The following is a 25,830-nucleotide window of genomic DNA, read 5'->3' as shown; positions in this document are numbered from 1 at the left end:
CCAATCAGCAGCATGATGAAGCGTCAGCTGCTACTTAGCGCGGGTCACGTATAGCTTCAATCAATCAGTTTGTGTGAAAAACGTCCCCATAACATGTTGAAATTGGTGATTCATGTGTCGAATTTTAATGATTTCTGTCATTAAAAAATTTTACAAAACATGACATTTAAACTTTTCATATATCAACATGAACAGTGACGGTTAGATAAAAATGTACCTGATTGATTGAGAGAGTACCCTGGAAATACTTGTTTGTCAGCTCCAGCAGTAACACTGTGAACTCAGCACGTAAAGTTGCAAGTAAGTCGAGATTCTAGTTTGTGGGACTGTAACATTATCTCATATTAAAGCCCACATGTCACTGCACAACACCACTTGTGTTGGGATAAAAGGTGCAACACAAAGAGTGAGATGATTTAATATTTACTGCTTTTAAGTAAAATAATCTTTTCTTGAACCAAAAGAAAGTTTCATGGTCAATCGGAAGAGAACATAGAGGTGAATATCAAGGTAATGTTGGCAAATGATTGGCAGTGACACACTTGATTAATCTAATTTCCATAAATTGTTCCCGGTCATGACAGAACTTTATTGATATCACTTCTGGAAACACAATTCTCAGTGAGATTTGCTGAGTCGGAGGATTAAGACCTGCGTTCCCCGTCAAGGCCACATTAGTCTGAACGCAGCCCTCTGTCTATATGCAGGTAATGGAAGAGATGAATGCGTGACCTTGCCACGGGTGAGCTGCCAGTGTTCCGTGTGAGTGGGGGTCAATGGGGGAATTAATGGGAGAGTTAAAGAAAGGAAGTCGGGACCCCCCCTCCCCCTCCCCTCAGGGTGACAAACAGCACATCTGAATCGTCATATCAGCTGAGTGACAGACAGATGGGTTGGTGCTCAGCACCCCACCCAGGGCCAAGAGGGTAATAGAAGTGTGTATTTGACATTGTGTGTTCAGAATCTTTATCCACAACTCACTGACCCCCCCCCCCCCCCCCCCCCCCCCCCCCCCCCCCCCGCCCGCCGCCCCCGCCTCCGCCAAACACATAATCCTCCTCCCTCTAAATAAACCCGAGCAGGTGAAGTCGGAGAGGAGTGACTGGGAGTGAAGGACAGAATGAAGGATATGTTTTATATATATTTGCAGTTTCAGGCTGGATTCTCCCCTTGTCGTGGCCCAGAGGGGTCAGTGTGACGGCCAGAATACAAAAAGCCCAAACACAGATATAAATATCACAACATAAATCTACAATATTAGTGGATTGGACCAATCTTTCCTTTCAGAACTACAGATATGTGGACCGAGCATCCATGATGTGAATGTCCCATTCCTCCATATCCTGAATTAAGTCCAATTGGAGTCCAATCAACTCTTCGTCATTTTCCCAGAAACCAGATTGAGATGGTTTGACCTTTGTGAGGGGGATGGACTTGGTCAGCAACGATCCTCTGTGGAGTTTAAACCTGTTCAGTTGATTTTAAGAAGAAGAAAATCTCCTTCACAGAAGCTGAACCGTTGATATGAGACAGGGTGGATCCAAGCTTTCATGGTCTTCACACCAATTCTGAAGTGGACACTCCTCAGACCTTAAAAGTTTTTCTAATCTTCTATAGTCCAGTTTTGTGGTTCTTGTATGAACTGTAGCCTCGGTTTCCTGTTCGTAGCTGACAGCAGGGACACCCAGGGCAGTCTTCTGCTCTACACCATCATCTTCAACCTCCCCCTTGATGGAAAAGCACACGGATGCTTTTTTTCACATCTTGGTTGTAGCCTGTGGCTGTTTGAGTTCCTGTTGTCTTTCTTTCATCTCCAACCAAGTCTTCTGACCTCTCGGCATTCAGGTCCGGAGAATCAGGACATTTTCTCTAAACCTTGACAGTCATGTGTGAAAACCCCAGTAGGTCAACGGCTCTTCATACCTAAAAACATTGACTTGCTGCCGTGCCTGGTCATGCGCCTGTGAATGAGTATTTGAGCAGGTTGAGTGGTGATTTTATAGTCCGCAACAAATACAGCATAAAAACTTAAAAGCACTTTGTGGGAAGTTCTTGGTGACGCATGGTACAGTATCTGGTTTGCTGACTCGTCAAACTTCTCAGGGAAACATTACACCAGTCCGTCAACAAACCGCTTACCTTTTACTTTGTGACGACCCTTCTAGGACGACTGTTCTCCCATTAGGAAAACATATTTAAAACCTTTAGGATGTCACTGCTGGTATCGTAGTAATCCATCTTCTGACGTTTGTTGACGGTGAAATAGGAAACATTACAGGGCGAGGTAAGCAGCTGCACATGCAGGGAATCTCATCTCAGGGCCAGGCGCTGCCACATGGTCGCCCCAACTTCACTCTCCTCCCTCATTTCATTCCCCTCCTCTTTTCACCCCCCCGTTCTCTTTGCTTCCACGGAGATAGATAGTGGAGGGGGACTGAAGCGATCAGGCATGCTAAGCCAATCTGTTCACCTCATGCTCCCCCCCTTTTACCCCTCCTCAGTCAAACGTGGCGTGGTCAAGGTTAACTGGCGGCACGCTACGAGGGGGCGACGTGGGGTTGAGAGAGCGTCTGCACGGACGAGGCGCCGTGCCCGGGGTCGCCCGCTCAGACGAGGGGACGGGGCCTCCGGTGGAATGAAGGGAGGACGGTTGGTCGATTGATGGATGAGCCGGCGACGCTTACAGGGACCGCGCGTGTGTGTGTGTGTGTGTGTGTGTGTGTGTGTGTGTGTGTGTGTGTGTGTGTGTGTGTGTGTGTGTGTGTGTGTGTGTGTGTGTGTGTGTGTGTGTGTGTGTGTGTGTGTCGTCTGGGAGATTGATGTGCAGGAAAGCATGAGTGTAGCTTGTTCATGCGCCGATACACACAAGCATGCACGCACTGACATGCTGTAGCGCTCGGCCCGCAGAGAGGCAGGTGGAGGCGTGCACACGAGGAGCTAAATTTGTCCCCACAGTGCAGATCCTTCTATGATGGACACCATATAGTCACTGAAACACAATGAATTATTCAAAGAAGCGTCTTCAGCCTTGTTTATTTACCCGATAAGCTCCAGTTTTCTCTTGTAGGACAGGTAAAAATGGCGTACGTGATCGGGATTCCAACGAGTTTGCGAGTGCGCGAGGACATCAAGTGGCATGAGGGAGCGCATGTGCCACAAGCTGGAATCGAACACTTAGTCCAATCTAATAGTTTTTTAATGAGTTCTCCGCAGTATGCTGCTTTGATTAAACGTCCGGGCTTTTCAATGAATTAGCCAGTCCATTTGTTAGACCAGACACCTCAACAACAGAGACAGAGCAGAGGATGAAAAAGCACCGCACACAAAAAAGAAGACCGCCTTGGTTGGTTCCAGTTTACTGTTATCCAATTTTACACTTTCTTGCTATTCATCTATTCTGAAAAAAAGCTTTTATCAAACCTACTATAATTTATATGTAGGATAGTGGCGTCTGAAATCTTTCTCACTCGTCTGTGACAAGTTGTAACTAGTTGGAGACATAAAAGTTTTCGAAAATTTGTGGAATTCTTTCACATGGAATCTCACTGAATATGTATTTTGCATCTGTTGTACAAATGTTGCAGGGATTGATGCATGTTGTGTGACACTCACTCAACACAATGTCCAACTTCAGTGATATTTCACAGTTTGTGTATAGAACTGTTCTCTTTCCAATCCAGCACTTATTTGGGCATCAGTCAGATGTCCAAAACGCTATCAAAGTTTTCTGTTTTCACTTGAAAATATTGTTGTGTAAACCTTAAATGGCCTTAAATCACTGGAGTCAGAATGTTGGAGTTATTGCAACCTCTGGCGGTTCGAAAGGTTAAAATAAACCCCAAACAACATAGCTATTAGTGGCAGATATCTTTCTGAAACCGCCTCCAATAATTGCTATACTTGCTAGTTAAAGTGAAGTACTAGGGGAACAACAGTCACACAAAGGTGTGACGCTTTATTTTCCCACTTTCAAAAATAAAAGATTAAAAAAAAAAGTTGAATAATTTTATGGAGTGTTGCTCCAATGTTCACCGATAAGTACACTCCCAAGCACCCCTAAGTTAGATAACGGGACACAACATAGATGTATGGATGATAATTGTTGAATGTCCTATAAACTAAACATGCTCTGAGGCCATGAGTCCAAGAAATGTTTGTTTTGTGACAACAAATCAAGCTGCCTTTAGTTGCATAGATTTTCAAAGGATTTTCCCGAGAGGTTTTTCAATATAAGCAAATGTATATTTTTAGGAATGGCAGGTCAAAACAAGCACACTGCTCTGCATAAATGTGGGTTTGGGGTTTCAAACGCACTGAAACTGATTACCTCAGACGAGTGGGTGGATTGTGTGTGTGTGTGTGTGTGTGTGTGTGTGTGTGTGTGCGTGTGTGTGTGTGTGTGTGTGTGTGTGCGTGTGTGTGTGTGTGTGTGTGTGTGTGTGTGTGTGTGTGTGTGTGTGTGTGTGTGTGTGTGTGTGTGTGTGTGTGTGTGTGTGTGTGTGTGTGTGTGTGTGTGTGTGTGTGTGTGTTCCTGCTGCCAGCTTGTCACCTCTGGGAGGAGAGAGGAGAGTTAACGGTGGAACTTCAGCAGGCGATGTTGCTGACGCAGCTGCTGGTTGAAATTCAATCGTAGGTGAGCTTTGCAACAGGCGCTAACTTCCCCGTGTGTCTCGGTGGGGATAATCCCTGCCGGCCATTTGGATGCTGGAATGGCTATAAGTCTCCGGGGGAAGTTGTCATATCCTATCGAGTTGGGGAAAATGACGTCTCTATTCCTCTGGCCACCTTGTTTTTCTCTTGTATGGTTTTTCTCATGCCCTCCGCAGCTTTTGGCTTTTTCTGTTTGCTGACTGTGGGGCTGTACTTACTTTTTATGCTTGACACACTGATTCTGTGACAATGTGGAGAGGAGAATGAATTTCCAATCCTTCCTCATCCCTTTCTCTCTCTGAGTGTGTGAACTTGATGCAGTTTCGATGGCTTTAAAAGGCCATGTACAGTGTGGTGATTTGCTCGGGTTTGGAAATGAGAGTGGATCAAATCTGGAATCGATGAATAAGCAAAATTTTATAAAACGTTTAGCACACTGAAGTAATGTAGTGGCAACATGTCTAGAGTGCACCTTAAAGTTCATCCAATTTCAGCTGGTTTACCTGCGGACCCCTTTGAGACTAACAAGATGAGTCAATATTTTATGAATAAATCCACACTACAGCAGTTCTTCCCAGGCTAGGCTCTGACGCCCACCTTGAAACGTATAAAATTATTTCATGTTCGGCCACTAGAGGGTGCTGATGTTATTGTTTTGTTGTTGGGTTTTTTTTGTAACCACACACATGCACGCAGAGAACAGTATGCCATAAAGAATAACAATGGCAAGAACACGGACATTCATCTGGAGAGACGGAAAAGTTTGATTGGTATTCCAAGTGACTCTGAACTACAAAACCAGCAAGTTCCAGAAAAGTATAGACTGGGAATCATTTAAAAAAAGTTCCACCTTGGGAGCTGTTTTCAAAAAGTTGCATTTTTAGTGGTTACAAACACCATTAAATGGACACCCAAAATCCAATGAAAGTGAACATACTGTAGTGTAAACTGGGCTTTAGTCTGCTGTCCATCAACAGCTTCGATCTCAAGGTTTTCCTCGAGCAACCCCTGTTTGCCTCTGAGCAACACTGAAGACCCCTTGTCTGTGATTTGTCATGGAATTATTGTTAAACAACAAACATACAAAAGCAGGAACCTATAAAAGCGAAGGGCACACTCTGGCTTTTATTCCAGTTCTGGTTTTCATTGAGTGTAAATCTAATTTCACAAAATTTTAAAAGTCCCTCCCTTTTCTTACTCTATGACCTCTGAAGCCCGGACCTCAGGGTTTAAACCGCTTTCCTGCGGTGACGAGGCAAATCATCATTCAACTGAAATAGTATCGGGATCGGTAAAGGCCGATCTGTTTGTTTTTTCACTCATTTACTTTCATTAACTGTTCTTCTATTTTCTTGTTTTGCGTCTCTGCAGGTTTCCTGTACGTTACCTGTCTCATCCAGAACTGCTCAGACAAAATGGTGACGGCTCAGTTCCTCGGCAAGATCGATCACAACTCGCTGCTGGTTCAGGACGACTACATATTTGTAAAGGTAAAGACCTCCAGCTTTAAACTTTAAGCTTTAATCACATTCCTGAACTACCTTTAGGAGCTCTTCTCATTGCAGAAGAGTAGCTGCTTTGGAGTTTTTCCTGATCTCCCAACAATGTGTTAGAACGGTGGAACTCATGAAACTTGAATCTATTCTATTCAGTCGTGGCTGTCCGTGATCGTATATGAGAGGGCAGGGATGTTGACCAACTTGTAGAAAAGGGAGCTTTCTCCTGTTGCAATAATAAGTGTTGAAAGCACCAATGACAGTACTCAGTACTGGTTCTAAAATACAGAAAGCTGCCCATACTGTTGATAAAAGTGTACACCCAGTAGAAAACAAAGAAAACCCAGTCCAAATCAAGCTTAAACTGCAGAAAACCTGTCTTCGTCGTCAACATTGTCCAACACCTCCAAATCCTGTCCAAAGTAAGACAAAAGGGTAAACCCAGTAAAAACCTTGGAAAGCAAGTCTATACCAGGGCTAAACTTCATGAAACCAGTCTAAAACCAGTCCAACAGAAAACCAGTCTAAAATTGGTCTAAACGCCAGTAAATCAATATAAAGTCACTCCAAACTCCTGAAAACTAGTCTAAACCACAGAACATTAATCATCTGAAATGCAGAAAATGAGTGTAAACCCAGTGCAAGATGATGATAGTACATCAGTCACGCGAGTTCCCGTTTCCTGATCCAAGAGTTTTTCCACTTTCTCATGTTGCGGCCTCGAACTGGGGTTGAATGAGGAGTTTAGGAGCATTTACTTTCTTTGTTAGTCAAAGCAGACAACGTCTGAGTTCAACTGCAGTGTAAAACCAATCTCTTTGTCTTTGTCAGTCTATCGAACAATGTTAAAAGAAATACGGCTAATTACTCAATTAGCACGGCCAAATGTCACCTTCAAACCAGTCTCTCCAGTCTTCTATATTATCCCTCTTGTGCGAATGTTGTATCTGTCAGTGTATCTACTTAGTTGTGACTGTTTGTGCTCACAGCTGAGACTGCAGCTTTCTGTCTTATTTTTAAAAATGTTTCCTGATAAACTCCTGGCGCCCAGATAAGACGTAGCACTGTCTGCTCAGAAAATGGAAAAGAATTACAATTCGGGACAGTGTGCGGAATTAATCTCGCCTTGTCTATAATTGACTCGCCGTGCCGTACAGTTCTGAACACTCGGACGAGGCCAATAGCTGGATCTCATTTGCATGTGATAACAGGAGAATATACATGAGCTGGTATAGCAGAGCACAATGACTATGGCAGGAATATTGTGGGAATATCTTGTCGGGGTTTGGGCATGTTTGCATTTATGCGCACATATATATAAGCTTGTGTATATAAGTATTGTGCAAAGAATTAAAACCTCATTAAGTAACAATGGACTGGTCCATTAACCTTTAGGGATTATCCTTACAGTATTAGACTCACTCATGTCACATTTATAGAGCAATTTGTGGACAAATAGCAAGAGGTGAACTGTCCAATGGGAACCTTTTAAAGAGAAAGAAATGTAGAAAATGTTTAGAATATCGTCAAGAAACTTGAGAGCACTGTCGGATTTTGCCATTTTTTGCTACTTCCCTCCAAAATGTACACCGGTAGGCAGTACTCAGGGTGGTACAAATTCAATTTAAAACATGTTTGAGTGTTCTTTGATTTACCTGGACACAAACGGTCCAAAAGTTTCTTTCATTTTCTTTATAAGCGTTGTGAAATAAATTATAATTTTAAGGAGCTCATTGAATGCCAATGTAGATTTGGGAAATGTCTTCTAGACCTGCACAATTTTAAAGTATTGTTAAGTATTATGATTGCAATATGACTTGAGATAAGTGACAAAACACACTGAAATATGATCTGTTGTCAACACAATCTTTTGCAGTCGAACTTAGTCCCAATGGTTGAATATGTTGACATCAATCAACAGCGCGCGGGGAAGGCTACTTCTTTAATGACGAAGGGAAATTCATCCAAAAAAGTAGAAGACATTCAATTGAATCTTTTAAATGTTCTGGTTACTTGGAATGTTTACCTGGTAGCACAGATTAAGTAGTATTTCTATACAGCAACTTTCACAGATAAAGATCACAAAATGGCGAAAACCAGATATACAATCGGTAAAGATATAAGTATGTGTCGTAAAACTTATAAAATGAGAGTAACAGCTAAAATACAGAGGCCAAATATACATGTACAAAAATAATAAAGCAAATAATAAATCAAAAACACATCACCCTCCCACCTAGTCCTCATCCCAACCCAGTGAATATATAATCAATCTATAACTGAGTTAACCAAAAATAAAGATACAATGCTACTCCTCAACTTAACCCCTCCTCATCTGCATATTTCTTAAAACGATCCTCCTGTACTTCTTTTTAAAGCGCTCTATAGTAGTACTCCCCTTCAACCCCTCACCTCACCCGTTCCACAGCGCAAAAACATTTCCTGAAGAGTAATACATTTTTGTCTTAAACATAATTACTGCCTTTTTAAATATGATCAGATGCCAAAGTTTCAATGCAATCCTTTTTTGTAATATGAATAGTGGCTGTAAATTACTTTCATACATGTTCCCCCAGACCTCCACATAGTAGTTCTGACATGGTAAAACAAGGGAACGGTAAATAAGAAAGTGAGTTCTGCTGGAGTACTTCTTTGGCTTTCCCTAAAACCACTACGTTCCTTGTCGTCTTCCACTGAATATGACTTATTTGTGATTTCCAACTGATTTTGTGGTGCAGAAGAAGTTTTAATAATTTGATTGCTTTGCAAATTTCACTGACAGTCATCCCAAGAGATAAATAAAGCAAAGTCTGAAGTCTAAAGTCTGAAGTCAATGAAAAATCACCTTCTTTTAGTCCTTTGATTGTTCAGCTACGCACTGAAAAAAGGAGAATGACATACTCAAAGGTTACTACTCGTGCTCGCTCGAAATCGCATACCTAAGGTGTCAAAAACATGAATCATCTTCCTGTAAAGATGCTTTCGGAGGTTTGGCGTCAGCACATAGATCAGTGAAGTAGCCGGGTCCTCGGGGTGCTGATCTGATGTAAAGGCGGCGAAGGAAAATGTCGACTCAGAGCTGAGAATGCAGCAGTACCACCTGCTGACCCCGAAAACCTCGACTCATCCCATTTCACCAGTCGCCCCTCAGAAAGGGAAATCTTTTGAAAACATGGATGAACATTGACTCCTTGAGGGGATCCTCATTTTTGAAAATGGCTTCCATTGTTTCATCACCTTTTCATCACTTTTCAGCATTAAGAAGAAGAAGAAGAAGAAAAAGCTGTGCTTGTCTGCTCCTTTCACTCACCAGTGATGGCCATATAATCACAGCTCAGTCTGAACTCTGATGACGGCGCTCTCTGAGATCCTGGAAGGAGAAAGGAAGAGGAAAAAAAAAAAAAGTACCGACAAAAGCTCTTCCCTCAAAGCTCAAAATAGAAGCGCTGAATGCAAAGTTCTCTGTCAAGCTGTTCTAAAAGTTTTAGCTCTGCTCACCTTACTAAAAAAGCAGTGCGGTGGCAGGGAGTGTGTTTCAGGAAGCATCTGAGCCCATCGCTCCAGATCCGACTCGTTCAGCTCCGGTTTAAGTCACCGCTGTCATTTCACCAAGCTTCCTCTACTGAAAGGAAGCTTTCTACCTCCTTTACTTTTCACGTTTACCTTTCAGGGAACGTTGGTTCACCAACAACTCCATCAGCAGTCAAAAGCAGATTGGCAGATTTTGATGATCGTACTTTGTCTGGGAAAAATGCAGCACTGTACAAAACAGGTGCACTTCCAAGAAATGTGGCGAGATAAGAGAGAAAGCTTTCGACTGAATGAACAGGAGGAGGATCTGGATTTGGTGACCATACTCCTTCCAAACAGTATTAATTCTTTCACTTCTCTTGCCAAAGACCTTGGCGAACAGACCGTCGACATTACGTGGATTTACACTTGATGAAATCTCCTCCTGTGAACCCAGACTGACTCCACCCTGTCGAGACAGACCCTCTGTGGTTTCCACACCATCACTTCCAGGACACCATGTTCTTTAAACCAGATGCACTTGTTGATGACATCGGCTCTCAGTTTGAGATTGATGTTGGATTTTCAATGTGGCTTTACTTGATGCATGAGTGGTACTTTTTGCCACACCAGTCTAAAAGTTTACCAGAAAGTTATGAATATAACTGGAAGGTTCATGATGTTTTTTGTCTTTATTTCACAGGTTACCACAGGAAATCGCACCAAGCATTACGTGTCTTACCGGCGCAATGAATTCGTCCAGATGAGGTTTCCCAAGTACGCCTTGCCAAAGGTAAAGAACAACAAACAGAGCCTTTCTTCCCTCCCTTCATTACTATGTTATGTTCAGAAGGTTGGGTTTTGAATCAAATCTGGTTACCAGCGGTGTTCCTCAGGGATCATTATTGGTGACAATTTTTGTGAATTGATTGAGGCCCGGATACAGGTTCTTACATGGTTTGGTCATACACTTGCATTAGTTTCATTTGCACAGTGTGTATCAGTCAATATGGTATCAAATGGGCAAACCGCATTGTTTTTTTTTTATGATTTTATGTGACGAATATTTCTCATTGATTTTAGAAATTCTGCAGAAGCTATACCTTCCTCCAGCTTAATGAACTTATTGTAATTTGCTATGAAGTTACTAAGGGTTAACCCTCTATTGGCCAACTGACCATACCTGGGTCCCTTTAGATGACAACGTTTCAAGTGAACTAAGTCCCGGGAGAACTGGGACTGGAATTCATGCCATTCTAGAGGCCGCCATTGTTGTTATTACTCGCACATGTGCAGAAGAATTAGTTAATGTGGCCGTGATGCGCATGAGCAGTAGCCTGGTTACAGAAAAGTTGGGTTTTCCCCCCGTTTCCATGGAGACAGGATCTGAGCATTTTCAAAAACGTTTTCTAAAGTTGTGTTTCCAGTGACTCCGAGCTCTGTCTTTATAGATTACACTACTTTCATCATATGTCACTTCCTCCACTCACGGCTGACCACTTCACAATTTTCTCTACAAACCTGAACTCCTTTGTCCAGTCGTTTCCCTTTTTCTACTCATCCGTACTCTGTTACTTTCAGACCCTCACTTTCAATCCATGCTCACACTGTGGCAAAGGAATTCAAAGAGAAAAAAACACTTCTTTGCGCCATTCGAAACAGAGTTGGGTATCAGCTCTGGATCACTCATAATTTCCCGTTCGCATTAAGACTATCGGCCAAATCTCACCTCCTCGCAGTCGAACTCATCTTGTGACATCAGCGGATCAGTTGCACTTGGATAATAATACGTACTCCAGCCCGACCACCTGAATAAATGTTTGATGATGTGTTTTGTAAAAGATTCATTGTGTTGAAAAGTGCATGACTTTAAAAGACTATGTCAGTTAATGGCCTTTGTTTTCACATGGACACACAGTAATTGCCCAGGGTGAATGTTTAGTCAGTAACTCTAATTAACCCCAATATCGACTGTGACACTCCTCGTGCTACATGACCTGACTCTAATTGTTCTTATCTATGGCTAAAAGAGGTTGTTTTCTGGCATTCTGCTTGGAACAATTCGATAAATACGTTTTAACAACTTCAAGGACTGAAGTGGATGGAAAGTCATTTCAACTGGGTTGACCTAGATTATTTTTCATCTCTTGATCGGCGCCAGAGCTTTTAGTTGCTCTTTATCAAAGCTGTGTAATTGTGACAGAATTGTCATCAGATCTTTGCTTGTATAACTTACATTGTGAATTAGAAATGTGTCTCTATGCGACTGGACCTAGAGGACGTATACATGGTCGGGAATGGAAAGTGTAACTTAACCCAGGCGGGTCACAATCAAGGTTGAGGGAAGCTGCAGACAAACAGGGTGAGACAAGACCGAAAACCTGAAGCAACTTAACTGGACAAGTCCAAGGAATAAAGCACAGTGCTTCGAAAAATGAGGACAAAAGACTAAACCAGATGAGACGTACAAGAACAATTTGTGAAGTGTGTTTTAATTGGTGACAAGTGACAAAGAGCACGTTTAAAAAGCCAAGAAGACAGTCTTACTTCCTGACAGATACACATTTAATGATTTGCCACTTTTCTTTTTCCCATAATTATCTTTGATCTCACCTTTCCTTCAGTGACTTGTGGTCTGATTCTTTATTCCATTGTCTTTTTAATGCTCTTGTGAATGGTGACATTAGGTTTTCGACAGTGACTCATGTTGTCTGGTTACATCCGCGTTCCTACAGGCGCCATGTGCAAAGCTAAGTCAGTACAAGTGCTTGGCTGTACAGTTCTCGCCTGCTGGGATTCAAACCTTCAAATTACAAAGCCCCCGAACACAAGCCTGCACTTCTGCAGTGGTGTTAAGTGTCAGGTACGGTACCTCCACCCAAATTAGTCCCTAGTGTTGGCCCGATACGCGATAGCCCCCATTAAATATTCACCAGCGAGCATCGATCCGGCTGCATCACATGTCACTGGCATAGGCAAAGAGGATAAACGAGCTGCGCTCAGATGTGAGGCAGCGGCGGCAGCTTCAGTCGGTTTAGCGCGGCGCCGGCTAAAGCGCTATCAAACTGATTGAACGTGCGGCCCTTCGGGGAAGTGGCTCATGTATTTTTCAGTCTTACAGTGAGAAGAAAGGAACCTTTAAGACATTTGATGCCATTGAGAGTATTGAGGAATACTCTCTGGAGTGAGTTTTACTCACACACATGCACAGACACAACAGGGATCACATAGGGCTTCTCTGATTGAGCTTTTTCCCCACTGTTTTGGGAAAACTTAAAACTAAATAGTTTCACAACTTCATGCACAATACTCAATAAGCCTGACTGCAGGATGTTGTGATGTTGAGAATACCACTATTAATGCTTTTCACAATTTTGACCAATCGTTGCAAGACCGCACCTCTTTTTGGTTACGTAAAGCCTACTATATCACATTTGTAGTTTTGGTAATCTCGTTTGTCATGTTAAGGTTGTTCTTTAGTCAAAGTGTCATTAATTTAGAATGTTAAATACTCAAAACAAAACAATATTGAATTATTTTTAGAATCGGGGGTTATCGCAACTTTTCATCGAAACTTTCACTTGTTCTCACAATTTCACAGCAACAAAAATAAAAACACTTTCTGGAACAGCTCCCGCGACATCGGGGATTTTGGGCTGCGACAATCGCAAAAAATGAGGCGACTGATAAACCTTAACAAAGATGAACACACACACACACACACACACACAGGGATGCTCAGTTTGCTTCTAACAAGTCAAGGGATCAACTTGATTAGGAGAGATGGTGGGGAGATCAGTTTAAATACAAGTATACGTGTGTGTGTGTTCTTGTGTCACTATGTCCCAGTTCGAGGCCGTCGCTCGCTTTCTCTCTCTCTCTCTCTCTCTCTCTCTCTCTCTCCCAGCACTCTACATGTGTCCTCTTACTTGGGTGAGCAGATAGGTCACACTTTGTGAAGCTTTTAGGTTGAGCGACATGGGTTGGCCCGTCAGGGGAGGGACACAGAAAAGGAAACGAGCGAGGAAAGCTGAGAGAGGGGTGCGGACCAAGAGTGTGTGTGTGTGTGTGTGTGTGTGTGTGTGTGTGTGTGTGTGTGTGTGTGTGTGTGTGTGTGTGTGTGTGTGTGTGTGTGTGTGTGTGTGTGTGTGTGTGTGTGTGTGTGTGTGTGTGTGTGCGAGGAGAGGGGGAGTGTTTCCATGTTTTTCCGCCGTGAATAATTTAAAGGCTGTGGGATGAAAAATGCAGCGGCCATCAGAGAAAGCAGTTTGGCTCCGTCCTGCGAGACCTGACCCGAGTTATGGATTAGCCACACAAACATACACATGCAATCACACGTACATGAGGCCTGTTGGGCTGTGAAATCACAGGTAATAATTGTCCCTCTCTGCTCTGCTTCCCCTCCTTTTTTTCTTTTTCTTTTTTTTTTTTTTTAACTGTCTGGCACTCTGGATGTAATCACCTTTAACTGTGCTTTTCAACCAGGTGAGATTATTGAACCAAAATGTGCAGGCATCTCCAGTGAACCACTGCGACTTATGAGAGGACACTTCAAGGGTGGTACTTGGAAGAAAGAGGAGCGTCAGTGCTCTCGAAATACTGCTGGGGAATTTGTATTTTTCACTCATTTCTATGTAATATTCCTTGTTTTACAGCAGTTTTACAGGATTCAGAAAGTTCACAAACATTTTCTAAAATAGCCTGAATGTTGCCACATTCCTTTGAAGATAAAATAGATTTTCAGTTTACAAGATTCAGAAAAATCCTCCAGTGATCCACTGAAAAGAAATAAAGAGTTTCCAGTCCAGTCTTGTAATACTACTTTGCAACACAAGGTGGTGTCGTGAGTCATTTAGGTTCTTTAGACATGAGTTACAGAAAGTAAAAAAAAGTCTCTTTATTTATTGTCCTCTCAGGCTCACAATAAACACCAAACTAGTGAACTAAAGGAGACTCTTGCAGAAAGCAGAAATGTGCAGTTTGTGAAAACAAAAGCACTAAGAAAAGGGATCAGCAAACAATTTCGGAGAGTTCAAACATTAAGGCACGAAACTTTTGCTTTTGCATTTTTTATTTTGATTAACCTCAAGATCCGCAAAGCAGTAAAAGCAAACTATTAATATTATATAATCAGAAGTATTCAACCATAATTCAAATGACTTCTATGGCTCCCATATTACATCAGATTATGGTTTCTTGATGACCAAATGAAAGGTTTCGGCAAAACTTGAAAAATAGTCGATTCATGAGGTGATGATCAGAGATGAGTGTGTGAGTGTGACAGCGGATTTCTGAGGGGGGGGGGGGGGGTCTTTTTTTTTTTTTTTTTTTTATCTTGAGGAGGGATGTTTGAAGGAAAAAAATAATCAATTGCAGCCTAAATCCTCTGAAACGCGTGGGCCGGCTGTATCAAAGCCCTCTTTACTGAATAAGGTAGTGTCCAAGAGGCATGATGAGGATTTTAATGTGATTAATGGGATGTGTTAGAGTGTGAAAGGAAATGAGCTCAATGCTGCCGAGGAGAGGGTGAGCACACTGAAGCGGCTATTATGTCGCAGCGGACTGCCGGGGGGTAATCTGGCATCTGATGTTTTCCAATTTTCTAATGGAATTAGCAGAATGTTCCTTACACCGTTTGGACCAGGCCTAGGCCATGTAGCTAGAGGAAACGCGGTACTGGTGGAGTTTAATCTTTTAAAAAGAGGCCCGGAATGATCTTTTGTGAGCCTCCAGCCGGAGTAAGGGAAAGTGCATTAATGAGGAACTCTCTTAAATCTGCTTCTGATGTCAAGCATGTGTTACAAGTTCAGTACGTGACGTGAAGCTGAATGTGTGAGACGCCGATGTACGAAGGAATTCAGTCAAGAGACGGAGACGTTTGTGAGGCCAGGCAGATGCACAGCTGGAGCCACGACTCAAGTCTCAACAATTAATGACCCCAAAGACTGGATTGATTTGTAAGTGATTTGATAGTTCTACTGGGGTTAGAAGAGTCCGGGACAAACAGATGGTGCAAATCCCATGGAGCAATAAACTATACCTCAGCAGGATTTCTGGTCAAATTAAGAATTCTGGTTCCATTTGGACCAGGATACAAGGTGGCCTTTTTATAAAGTGAACCAGACAACAACATTATGTTCCTCCTGCTGTATTCTCATGGGTAACCATGTTTGGCTTCACTGTATATTGTGACTAATCGGATACAAAGCTGTCTGTTGTCGTTGTGTCTTTTTATATATGTTATATGTAAATGGATTGATCTACCTCAACCTGTTAGTCAGCTTGCATACATGGATAAGCAAATGATAAAATAAATGCTGACTAGTACTCATGATTTAATCAAAATATTTTTAATACTGTGTAGTCATCATTTTTCATTGCAGGAAAATTTTCTCATGAAAACAGACACATATATACATAAAGATCAGTAGGGAGGACTAGAACATATGGCCGTGGTTATTAAGGGGTCATTAGAAGAGTGCAAAGATGCAGACACTACATTAAAATAAAAGGAAATATTTAATAAAGATTCAATCAAGCAATAAAAAGGCACAAGGAATTCAAACCAAAGTTCAAAGTGATCAAAAGCAAGGCGGAATATAAGAAACACAAGGGATTGCAGGCCTGGGTAAGGCACAAGCTGTAAATACACACAGGGAAATGAGGATCAGCTGACATCAATCAGGGAAGCGAGCACAAAGGAAGACAGGAGGGCAGAGTAATAACACATTAAACTAAACATAAGAGATGGAAAACAAGACATGGACCAAAACCAACTCAAGAAGCACGAGGAAAATGTGAGGGTCATAAAAAACACTGAAAAAGGCAAAACAACCAAGTCGAATAAGACCTTGAAAATTGTAAGAAAAACTCACAACATAGTAACTTTTTGCTTTAGTTTAACTTTTGAACCATTTAACTTTTGGGTGTCCATTTACACAACTACCGCGCTCGGCGCCACTGAAAATGTCATTTTTTGGAAACAACTCACAAGGTGGGACTTTCTGACTTTCTCCGTGTTGATGCAGGAAATGCTGCTACTGCACATTCAGTATTTCTGCAGTTTCCGTGTACATGGACATTGTTTATACATTTGTAGTTGCGAAACTTCTGAAACGAAAATGAGAAAACTGTGCATTTTCACTTGAAACGTTGTGTTAATGAGGCCTCGGTTTAGCTTAGGAGGAGATAGAAAACCATATAATTCTTACTGCTTTGTATTAATACTCTTTGGTTAACCTCAAACACTCAACATACTTGATTAACTAAAAAGAAATCTTACAATTCGTCAGATTCGTTTTCCGAGTATGCACAATTTCTCATTTTACTTAGACGGAATTGAACATGATCTTATCTACTCACATTGATAATATTGTCTTAATACAATGAAATGAAATAAACTAAAGTCTCTAATTCTGCCCTCCTCGCTCCAGCAGGTGCAATAGAACTACATATTGAGATGAATGGAAATATTAAATCTAAATAATTCAGTTTGTCCTTGTTTCACTGTTATTTTGGAAGTATAGCACCCAAATGATGACATCTGTTTCCTTGAGCCCCCCACAAATAACTCTCAGGCAATTTCCATCTCATTGAGAATGCCTCTGTGAACCACTGACAGCAGTTGTCAGGTTCCTGCGCTGACTTTGAGCCTGACAGGGAACAGAGTTTAAGATACTGCTGCCAGTCTATAAATCTCTCTGCCTTCAAACCAAAATAAATCAGGCTGCCTTCTTCCGGGATGAAGTTGCATTTTTATTTTTTCAAGAAATAAGAAGAGTACCACTTCTCTCAACACTAAGAAGCAGCTTTTAGTCAGGAGAGGCAACCTGCTTGCATTTGACCATTGAAGAACCTCGATGTTCAGCAGGTCTTTAATTACTCATCATTAATTATCATATTCATCTTGACAGTATCTCTTCATTCTTAACCTTTTGATTCACGTTACAAATTATTTACATTTACGTTTGATTGACTTCATAATTGTGCTGATGATTTGTTTATATACATCGCTGATTTTAGCCTGACAAAAAGCACTTTGAGATGTTCTTGTGAAGAAATGTGCTACACAGCTGTAGTAATCACATGTCAAGGATGGCGAGCAAAAGAATCGTATAATTGGAAATGACTATCAGTGAGTGGAATGAGAAGGAGTAGTAAATTCAAACAGGAAGTTCATTTCTGAAAATTAGGTCATAATCTTAGCCGTAATCTTAATCGTATGGTAGCATGTGAAGGGATGGGATCCTGACCGACAGTAGTCCTTTTTTTTAAAACTCTTGACTAAGTTGCTCTCATGCCACACAGCAATTTTGTTTTCACGACTTCCAGCACTTCACTCCGCTTGTCACGTTCACAAAGTCACAGATAGAGATAGCAGCAAGGTGCTGGACCGCCACCGGTAGCCGACTTCAGATTCAAGGCCTGTTTACACACTTAAAAGTGAAAACGAAAAAATTGCATAACTTTTTAAAACAGCTCCCAAAGTGGAACTTTTTGAATATGCTTAGAATCCATCTAAATGGAAACAGGGAAAAGGCAACTTATGTTCACCTCGACCCTTTGACCTCTCAGGCATGAGTGACCCCACCAGGACGCTAAGCAGCAAATCTCCGGGGGTCACTGAGACCCACCAACCACGGCAAGGTGGTCATCCTTTGGCGATCCATAGAATATGTTTACTTATATATGTAATTCTAATTTTTGTTTTTGTTTTTTGGAAGTTTGACAAATGATTGCCCGTTGATAACAATTAGCTGGCTTGTCCCTCACTTTTTCATTTTCATCTATGTCAGCGATGGCAGCCACCTGAGCCAACTCAGTGGTGATGATTTGGTCTGATACCCCATATTAATGGTAAAATGGTTGGTTCAATTAATAGCACTTTAGGAGTTTGACTTTTACTGTCATTCAGTTGGTTGAGCAGACTACCATTTCCATGGTTGGCAGTTAAATGCCCCATCTCACCCTCTCCATGTGTTGCAGTCTATTTGGGACTGAGCCCCAAGTTTCCTCCATTGTTTGGGCACCTGTAAATGTGACTGATCACATAAAGTGTGGTGAGACTCCTCAAGCTGTGAAATGCACTAAGTGAAGTCGACTTAACAGTGCCGACCAGCGGCGTGTTGACGTGACCTGGTATTTGCGATTGTATTGATCTCTCAGGAGGGCGGGCACATTTCGGCAGATCATGAGTCGGTGTTGCAAGCTTGTCAGGGACAAAGTTGCACACTACATAAATCACAGAGAACATCTGAGATAGATGATAAACTGTGAGGATGAACAAGGGCGAGCTGATTAATGACCGGCCTGATGCCTTTAGGTGAAAGATTTCAGCACGTTCCAATGACTGCATTCTGTTTCTTCTAAGCCGGAGCGTGTACTCCACAGACGACTGACCACATCCCAAATCTGCATTCGGTCTTGTGGTTTGTTTTACTCTTTTTATGATGGTTACATTTTCCAGGATGTGCGTGCAATGCCTCTCCATCCAGACAGTTTCCAATTGAGTGGAAATGGAGCTTGAGCTTTAGCGCCATCTCATTATTCCCTTCATTTCTTTTTTGCTTTTCGAGTTTTATTTGCACCATGCTGAGTTTAGGTCAAAGTAAAGGTTGAAAAGGCATGCGCAGCTACGAGGACTGAGCTTCTCTGATATTGTACTCCCAGAAGTCTTGTCTCCAGGGTGACCGTGGCCCTGGTGGCCTCGTCAAAGATGGATGGGGAGTGTTTTTCACTTTTTTCTTTCTTTTTTTCTGTGCAGAGGACACTCAGTGATGCAGCACTAATAAGAGGGAGACCGGTAGAGATCTCCTGTCTGCTATTTCGTGTCAGGATTTCAGCTTGAGAGTAAAGGAGAGTGCCCCCGAAGCCAAACAGGTGGCATTTTCCCAACAGGCAGAGCCGCTCATGCCAGACGCTGAGATTTCCTTTTTCCTGTGACCATTTGTCTTCCCCATTGCCCTTATCATGCTACATTAAGCTGCTTTAGCTGCGATGAAATGCAAAAGCGTGAAACAAATGCCACTGATTTCAGTGATGGACCAGAGAATACCCAGAACCGGGACGTTCAACACAGGGAGCATCAGGTTTTCTTTACGTCCAGGAAATGGCTAGACCTTTTGCCTTTTCTATTGTTTGCAAGCGAGGTGCTGTGAGCACGTTGTACAAAGATACAGCACGTTTTCACACATGAACATGAACTAGAGGATAATCAGTTTCTGCCGTGGCATTGCCAGGAAAGACACAGAGCAGACCAAAGATCCAGTTCAGTCGGAATGTTTGCTGCAGGCCTCAAAGAGGTGTCTCTTGCCAAGTAGTAATCTTTAGTTGAATGCCAGATCTTAAGATATTCAAAAAAAAGCAGAATACTGTTGTTATAACCTTTAGGATGCATAGAAAGTTGAAAAATATGTGTTTCAGTTATTACAAAAACAAGCTTTAATAAAATGAACATTGTCCTCCATGCCGATGATATTATTTGAAAATGGGTAATTAGTTTGAAAATTGAATCAAAAACTGTTCCTACATTTTCTGGAAAAGTAAATCAATCTATCTCAATTTTGACACTAACCTTTATAGGGCTCCCATTTAGGCTCTGTTTACACAGTAAAGACAGAAAACATTTGAGGTGTTTTGGGTGTTTTATTACATGACAATGGTTCTCGGAGCAACCGAAAGTGCAACTTTTCGAAAAACGGCTCCCAAAGTGAAGGTTTTTGAAAATGGTCCGTCTCCACGGAAGCGGGAGAAATCCCTACTTGTTGTTTTTTTCAAACCCTTATTAATGATTACAGTGTGTTGTTCTCTGCATGCATGTGTGTCTAGCTTCGTTATAAAAAACAACCACAGCACCCACTAGTGGCTCTACATCGTTTTCATCATTTCTGCCTTTCACATGTAAACAGACATAGTTTTCAAAACAAAGTCGTGTATGCAAGCAAAACTTTTCTGTCAAAAAACAGCAAAAACGATGTGCTCTCACTTGAAAGGTTGTATAAACATTCAAAAGAAGTTGCAGAATCCTTCAGCATCAGTCCTTGTAAGGGATTTCAGGCTGGTGAGTCAACAGGCTGTGCTTCAGTTTGTTCCTGTTTCTGTCATATTTCACCTTCTGGCAATTTTCTTAAAGCTTGCTGAGTGACTCAGTAACAGTGCATTCATGAATATGAAGATCGTTGCACGGCTTTCAATACTGCTATTACTTGGAAGTACCGCCATAAAGCCAAGGGTAATTGAGCTTGAGTGTTTTTTTTTCTTTCCCCTGAACGAGATGGAAAAGTGTCAATGATAAGACACACCTTTCTGACCACGACACCCCCCCCCCCACACACACACACACACCCACACACATACAGACACACCCACACACCCTGATGGCTTTGTCTTCGAATGTTATGTTAATGTAATCACTAACAGGGGAAAAGTGCTGAGTCGCTCCTTGTCCCGTCGTTACAGTCTTTCATGAGTGATGAAACCATTTGCATTGGAAGCTCGAGAGCTTTGACAAACGCACCCAACAAGTTTTCAGAGCTGCCAAACACAGGTTTTGGATGGCTAACCACTCTATTATCTCTCCGTCTTTCTTTTTGGCTCTTTGTGTCTGTTTTTAACAAGATTCTGTTCCCACGCTGTCAAAACCCACATGAATCGTACCTGCTGCACTTCATGGTTATTTGTCTATTGGTGATCATATGCCTCTTTTCTTTTTGCTTGTTTACTCGCTCTTCCTCTAATCGTACCGTTTGCCTCCTCCCTCAGGACGTCCAGATAGTGAGCACAGACGAGAACCAGGTCTTCCTCGCCCTCCAGGAGTGGTACCAGTCAGACACATATAACCTCTACCAGTCGGACCCGCAGGGTGTCTACTACTCCATCGTCCTGGAGAATGTTCGAAGCACCAAACAACCAGAGGAGAACGTCCTCATCGACATCCTGGAGGTGAGTGGGGATCCAGGGTTTTAAGGCATCGTGGCTCCACATACCGGGTCAATCATTTACTGACTTCTTATCTTCAGGCAGTCTTCAAGAAAACCACCGAAGTTGATAAGCTCAAAGCACTTTTCAGTGGACACAAGTACATCATGTGTTCATCCAAGTATTATGCTGACAGTACTTTTTTTTTTATTAATCCCATTTTCAGTAAATCCCATTAAAAAGACAAAATCCAACAATGTGCTTTGTGGGCTCTTTTTGACGTCCCTCCATCATGTGCAGCAAATCCACCTTTTTCTTTAAGATATTTTCATGCCCTGCTAATTCTTAACAATTATATGTCACCAATAAAGGTTGATTAATGTTGCTTATGTATCACGTTACTCTAGAAGGAGGAGGCTGGGACTTGGTGTTGGCAGGAAATTCTCGACTTCAACATTGTTTATTGTAGTGGGAAAACAGTATACTAACTTAATAAGAAGCAATTCTGCTCTCCAAGCAGCGTGCATTTTGTCGAGTGCAGCACTACATACATAATAACTTTGAGGCCTGTTAGTATAAATCTTTGAATATACACTCAACGCCCACTTTATGGAGTATACTACACTAGCAGCAGGTTGGCCCACCTGCCTGACTGCCTTAGTGGCAGATATCCTAGAAAGTGTTGCAAACATTCTTCAGTAGTTTGGGTCCATATATTCATCATTTATCAAAGGAACTCTTTTGGACTGATCATAGGAGTCCATTGAAGTCATCGTCATAATAAAGAAACCAGTGCTGGAAGATGGTACACTGTGGTCATGGACCTTTGATACAAGACAAGATGGATCGAAGCTTTTATAGTGTTTAAACCAAATTGTAATTTTGGCAGCAGAATATATTCTACTGTGTGTTGCTTTCAGACCAAGGATATGCTAAATTGAAGAATTTCAGACAAAAATATGATTTTGTATGAATTTCAATACAGAAATATATGTAACTTAAGACTTCTGGATAAAGCAGACTAGAATATTGAGTGTTTACCGGTTTGGCAACATCATTTGTTGTGACCACTAGAGGTCGCCTTCTGAACAATTGTTGGGCTCAATGAATGGATGTTAACAGCTCCAGAATGTAAAAATTCTGTGAAAAAAAAGTTTCCATGAATTGATACTCTATGTAGTTCATGCTAGTTTTTTTTGGGGTTTTGGTCACAACAGGCTGATCTTAGTCTCCCAGGGGGCTTTTCCACCGGAAAGAACCAGGTGCCAGTTCTGGTCCAGGGCCAGACTTAGCACCAGTTCTTTGTCTTTCCACTGCCAAAGCCCCGACCAAACTGGTGCTACGCTGGCCCAACTACATTGCTGGGCCAAAGAGGAGCCAGACTGGGGCCCGACGCGTCATCAGCTGGGGGTGGAGTTATCGCTGGAGTTATCTACCTACAAGGCGGAAGCGAGGCTGTATCGGCTTTCAGAAAACTACAGCGAACACGGAGCCCCTGAGTGGTTATAGAGAAAAAAATTTCTATAACGCGTCGGAATGATATAATAAGTCGCTCCCTCAAGTTAACAATACGAGGGAACAGTATTATTTAATCCGCGTTCGCGGAGCCGCGGCTCTCGAGATGCTGCAGAGCTCCTCCTGTCAGTCAGCTACGTCGGATATAATTTAGAAGCAGTTTTCCATTGTCGTTTTTTTTTTTCACACTTTTCATGGTAACATTATTATAACTAACGTCACGTCCAGGTCTTGTTTCGCATTCTGACCGCAGGCTGAGGCGCTGCAGCCGCTGCGCAATGCAGTGTACGGCTGCTCTGCCAATATTATTTTCTAACCCACAGAAGTTCTCCATAATGAATATTTTTGGTTCATCAGCAACTAAAAAACAAACAACATACTACTGTAAATGAAAGCTTGGATTTTATAGGCATAAAATGAGCCTTTTAATGGTGAAAGAGAACTTTAATCAGTGTGTTTACGGAGGTTGCCATTGGAAACAGCTTTTAGAGCTGCGTTCTATCATTCTACACCTCCATTCCTCCAATGTTGAAGCATTTGATTCAGTCACACCCAGAAATAAAGTGAAAGGAGCAGAAATTCCCAATGTAATGCCGAAATGTTGAAAAATAAACCCCAAACTCATACACGTGTTATTTTTTTCCCTCAATGGCCACTCAGGGGCCGTGAAAAAACACCAATAGAGACAAGAAGACACGTAATGTTTTCTGGCTCTTTGGTGCATCTGAGGTTCAGGCCAGACTAGATGGAGCGACCCGGACTAAACCGATGAACACAGTCCGTCTCCTGGTTCTTGTATGAGCGCTGTCAGCACGAAATTGTTGGAATCAGTGACGTATCACGTTTTGGAGTGACGCAATGACGTGGCTCCCACTTGGCTCCGCTGAGGGTGGAAAAAAGAACCGGTTCTTTGGCGGTGCTCATTTAAGAACTGGCTCTGGCACTGGCCCTGAACTCGCTCCTGGTTCTTTTTGGTGGAAAAGCCCTACCAGAGTCACGTCCCTCATAAGCCGGGAGCCAGGTCACCCCAAAGGATGCTTTTTGCTGCCTTTTTTTCATTTTTATTTCCAGTTAGTTAAAACCCTGGGCCGTTTGGTCTCAGGATCAAGAAAAGCTCCTCTAAGGGAAATATTTATGGCAAAATTATGTAAAAGAAAATATCAAGGTAATGCAACTGCATAGATTGTTATATAAATATGACATTTTGCATGGAGTATCTAGACACATACAGGAAACTAGCAAAATATGATATATTATTTTTGGCTTGCTGCCTTTTTATTTTTAAATATAACCTTGAATATACAAAAAATTAATAAAATCAAAGTCTTTCCAGCTGACAAGTTCTCATCAAAAGTGATTATTTCCAAACATTTTATTGAATATGTCACTGTCCTAATTGTATATAATAAAAAAATGATTCCCAAGTTTATGAGCTTCAAAATAAGCCCAAGCGAAAATCCCAGACTAGATAGCCGATATAGCCCTCATGGACAAGTCCCTTCCTCACCGTACTGCGATGAGAACAAGCTCAAAACATTTCAGTGAAGTTGTATGCAGAAGTCTTCCCAGGTAGTATATGAAACTTTCTTTTAGACCCAAAGGAAAAACAGGGTATCATGGCAAAAAAAAAAAATAAAAAATAAGGAGGAAAAAAAACTCATATTGTCACGTATACTTTTACTTTTTCTGTCACAAATCAAATCTCCTGGTGGTGATGCAGATTGAAAACCTTCAGTCATGACTGCAGACTCCACACTCGTTGTTATTCAATCTCAGACACCATCTTCCTCTCGCTGATGAACAAAAGACAAAAAAAGAACTTGGGATTTTTCTGTGATGTACAGTTTTGCTAACTCATTGCGATTGAGGTGAGTCTTGCAGTTTTGTAAACGCAAAAGGTTTCCCTTCAGAGTTTTTAGCTAAAGGAATAACGTCCACATGTGATTTGGTTTTGAAGGGAAACCTTTTTCCTTTGCGTCGAGCTCAGGCCAGCAGTGAATACATTGATGATTGCCATAAAATATAAAGTTATTTTCAGTGTGGATTTTGGATGTTCTCTTGGTGGGAACTTGGGTTTTTTCCCCCATCACTCTCACAGTCTAAAATTCATGCATGTGAGGGTGATGACAAGAAAAAGGTGTGTTTTGATTTGCGTTGTCACTGGTGAGCTTTCCAGGTTGCACTCTGTTTATTCGTATAGTTAGTTGAGATCGCCTCCGACTCCTTCTTCAATAAGTTGACAAAAACAGGAGATGAGAGGAGAAGATCAAAAGTTGACATGTAAAGCTCCGCCAATGACGGTTGTCTCTTCTTCAATGGCCAGCAGCCTAATGTCAATTATGAAGACTGCTCCGGGAGTTGCTCATGTTTTGGTGGCTGAACCTGGAATCATCATTTCTTGCCTCGTCTTGAACCTCTCCTTTATGTCAGTCTGTTCATTCGAGCAGCCAAGCAACTGCTCGTGTGTGTGCCGAGTGTTTCCACAAGGCCTCTAGACAAATGAGAGCAGAGAGTGTGACTCAATTGACAGGAAAAGAAAAAAAAGGGGGGGGGGGGGGCATGGAGGTGAAAGGTCCTCGCTGTTAGAGCTGCAGAAAGTAACGGAGGTGGTGGGACATACAGTACCAGGCATGGATTGAAGACTTGAGGCAGAAAGTGGGGAAGAAAAAAACCCAGAGACGATGTGAAAGGGTGAGGAAATGCTGCAATCCAAGGAGGACACAAGCTCGTCTCCGTACTTTGA

At 42.0% G+C, this 25,830-nt stretch overlaps 1 protein-coding gene across 1 annotated transcript in view; it reads left to right on the top strand.

Moving 5' to 3' along the window:
• sorcs2 (sortilin-related VPS10 domain containing receptor 2) overlaps nt 1-25,830 on the top strand; it is a 392,590-nt gene that overhangs the window by 328,947 nt on the left and 37,813 nt on the right. The window contains exons 7-9 of the mRNA XM_080485810.1: nt 6,022-6,140; nt 10,360-10,449; nt 21,417-21,596. Of these exons, the coding sequence (XP_080341936.1) occupies nt 6,022-6,140; nt 10,360-10,449; nt 21,417-21,596 (389 nt within the window). The remainder of the gene's footprint in view (nt 1-6,021; nt 6,141-10,359; nt 10,450-21,416; nt 21,597-25,830) is intronic.

Source organism: Lipophrys pholis (assembly GCF_963383615.2).
Source record: "Lipophrys pholis genome assembly, chromosome: 18".
Taxonomy (NCBI): Eukaryota; Metazoa; Chordata; class Actinopteri; order Blenniiformes; family Blenniidae; genus Lipophrys; species Lipophrys pholis.
Note: the sequence above shows the minus strand (reverse complement) of the source record. Positions and strands in the feature narration are given on the sequence as shown.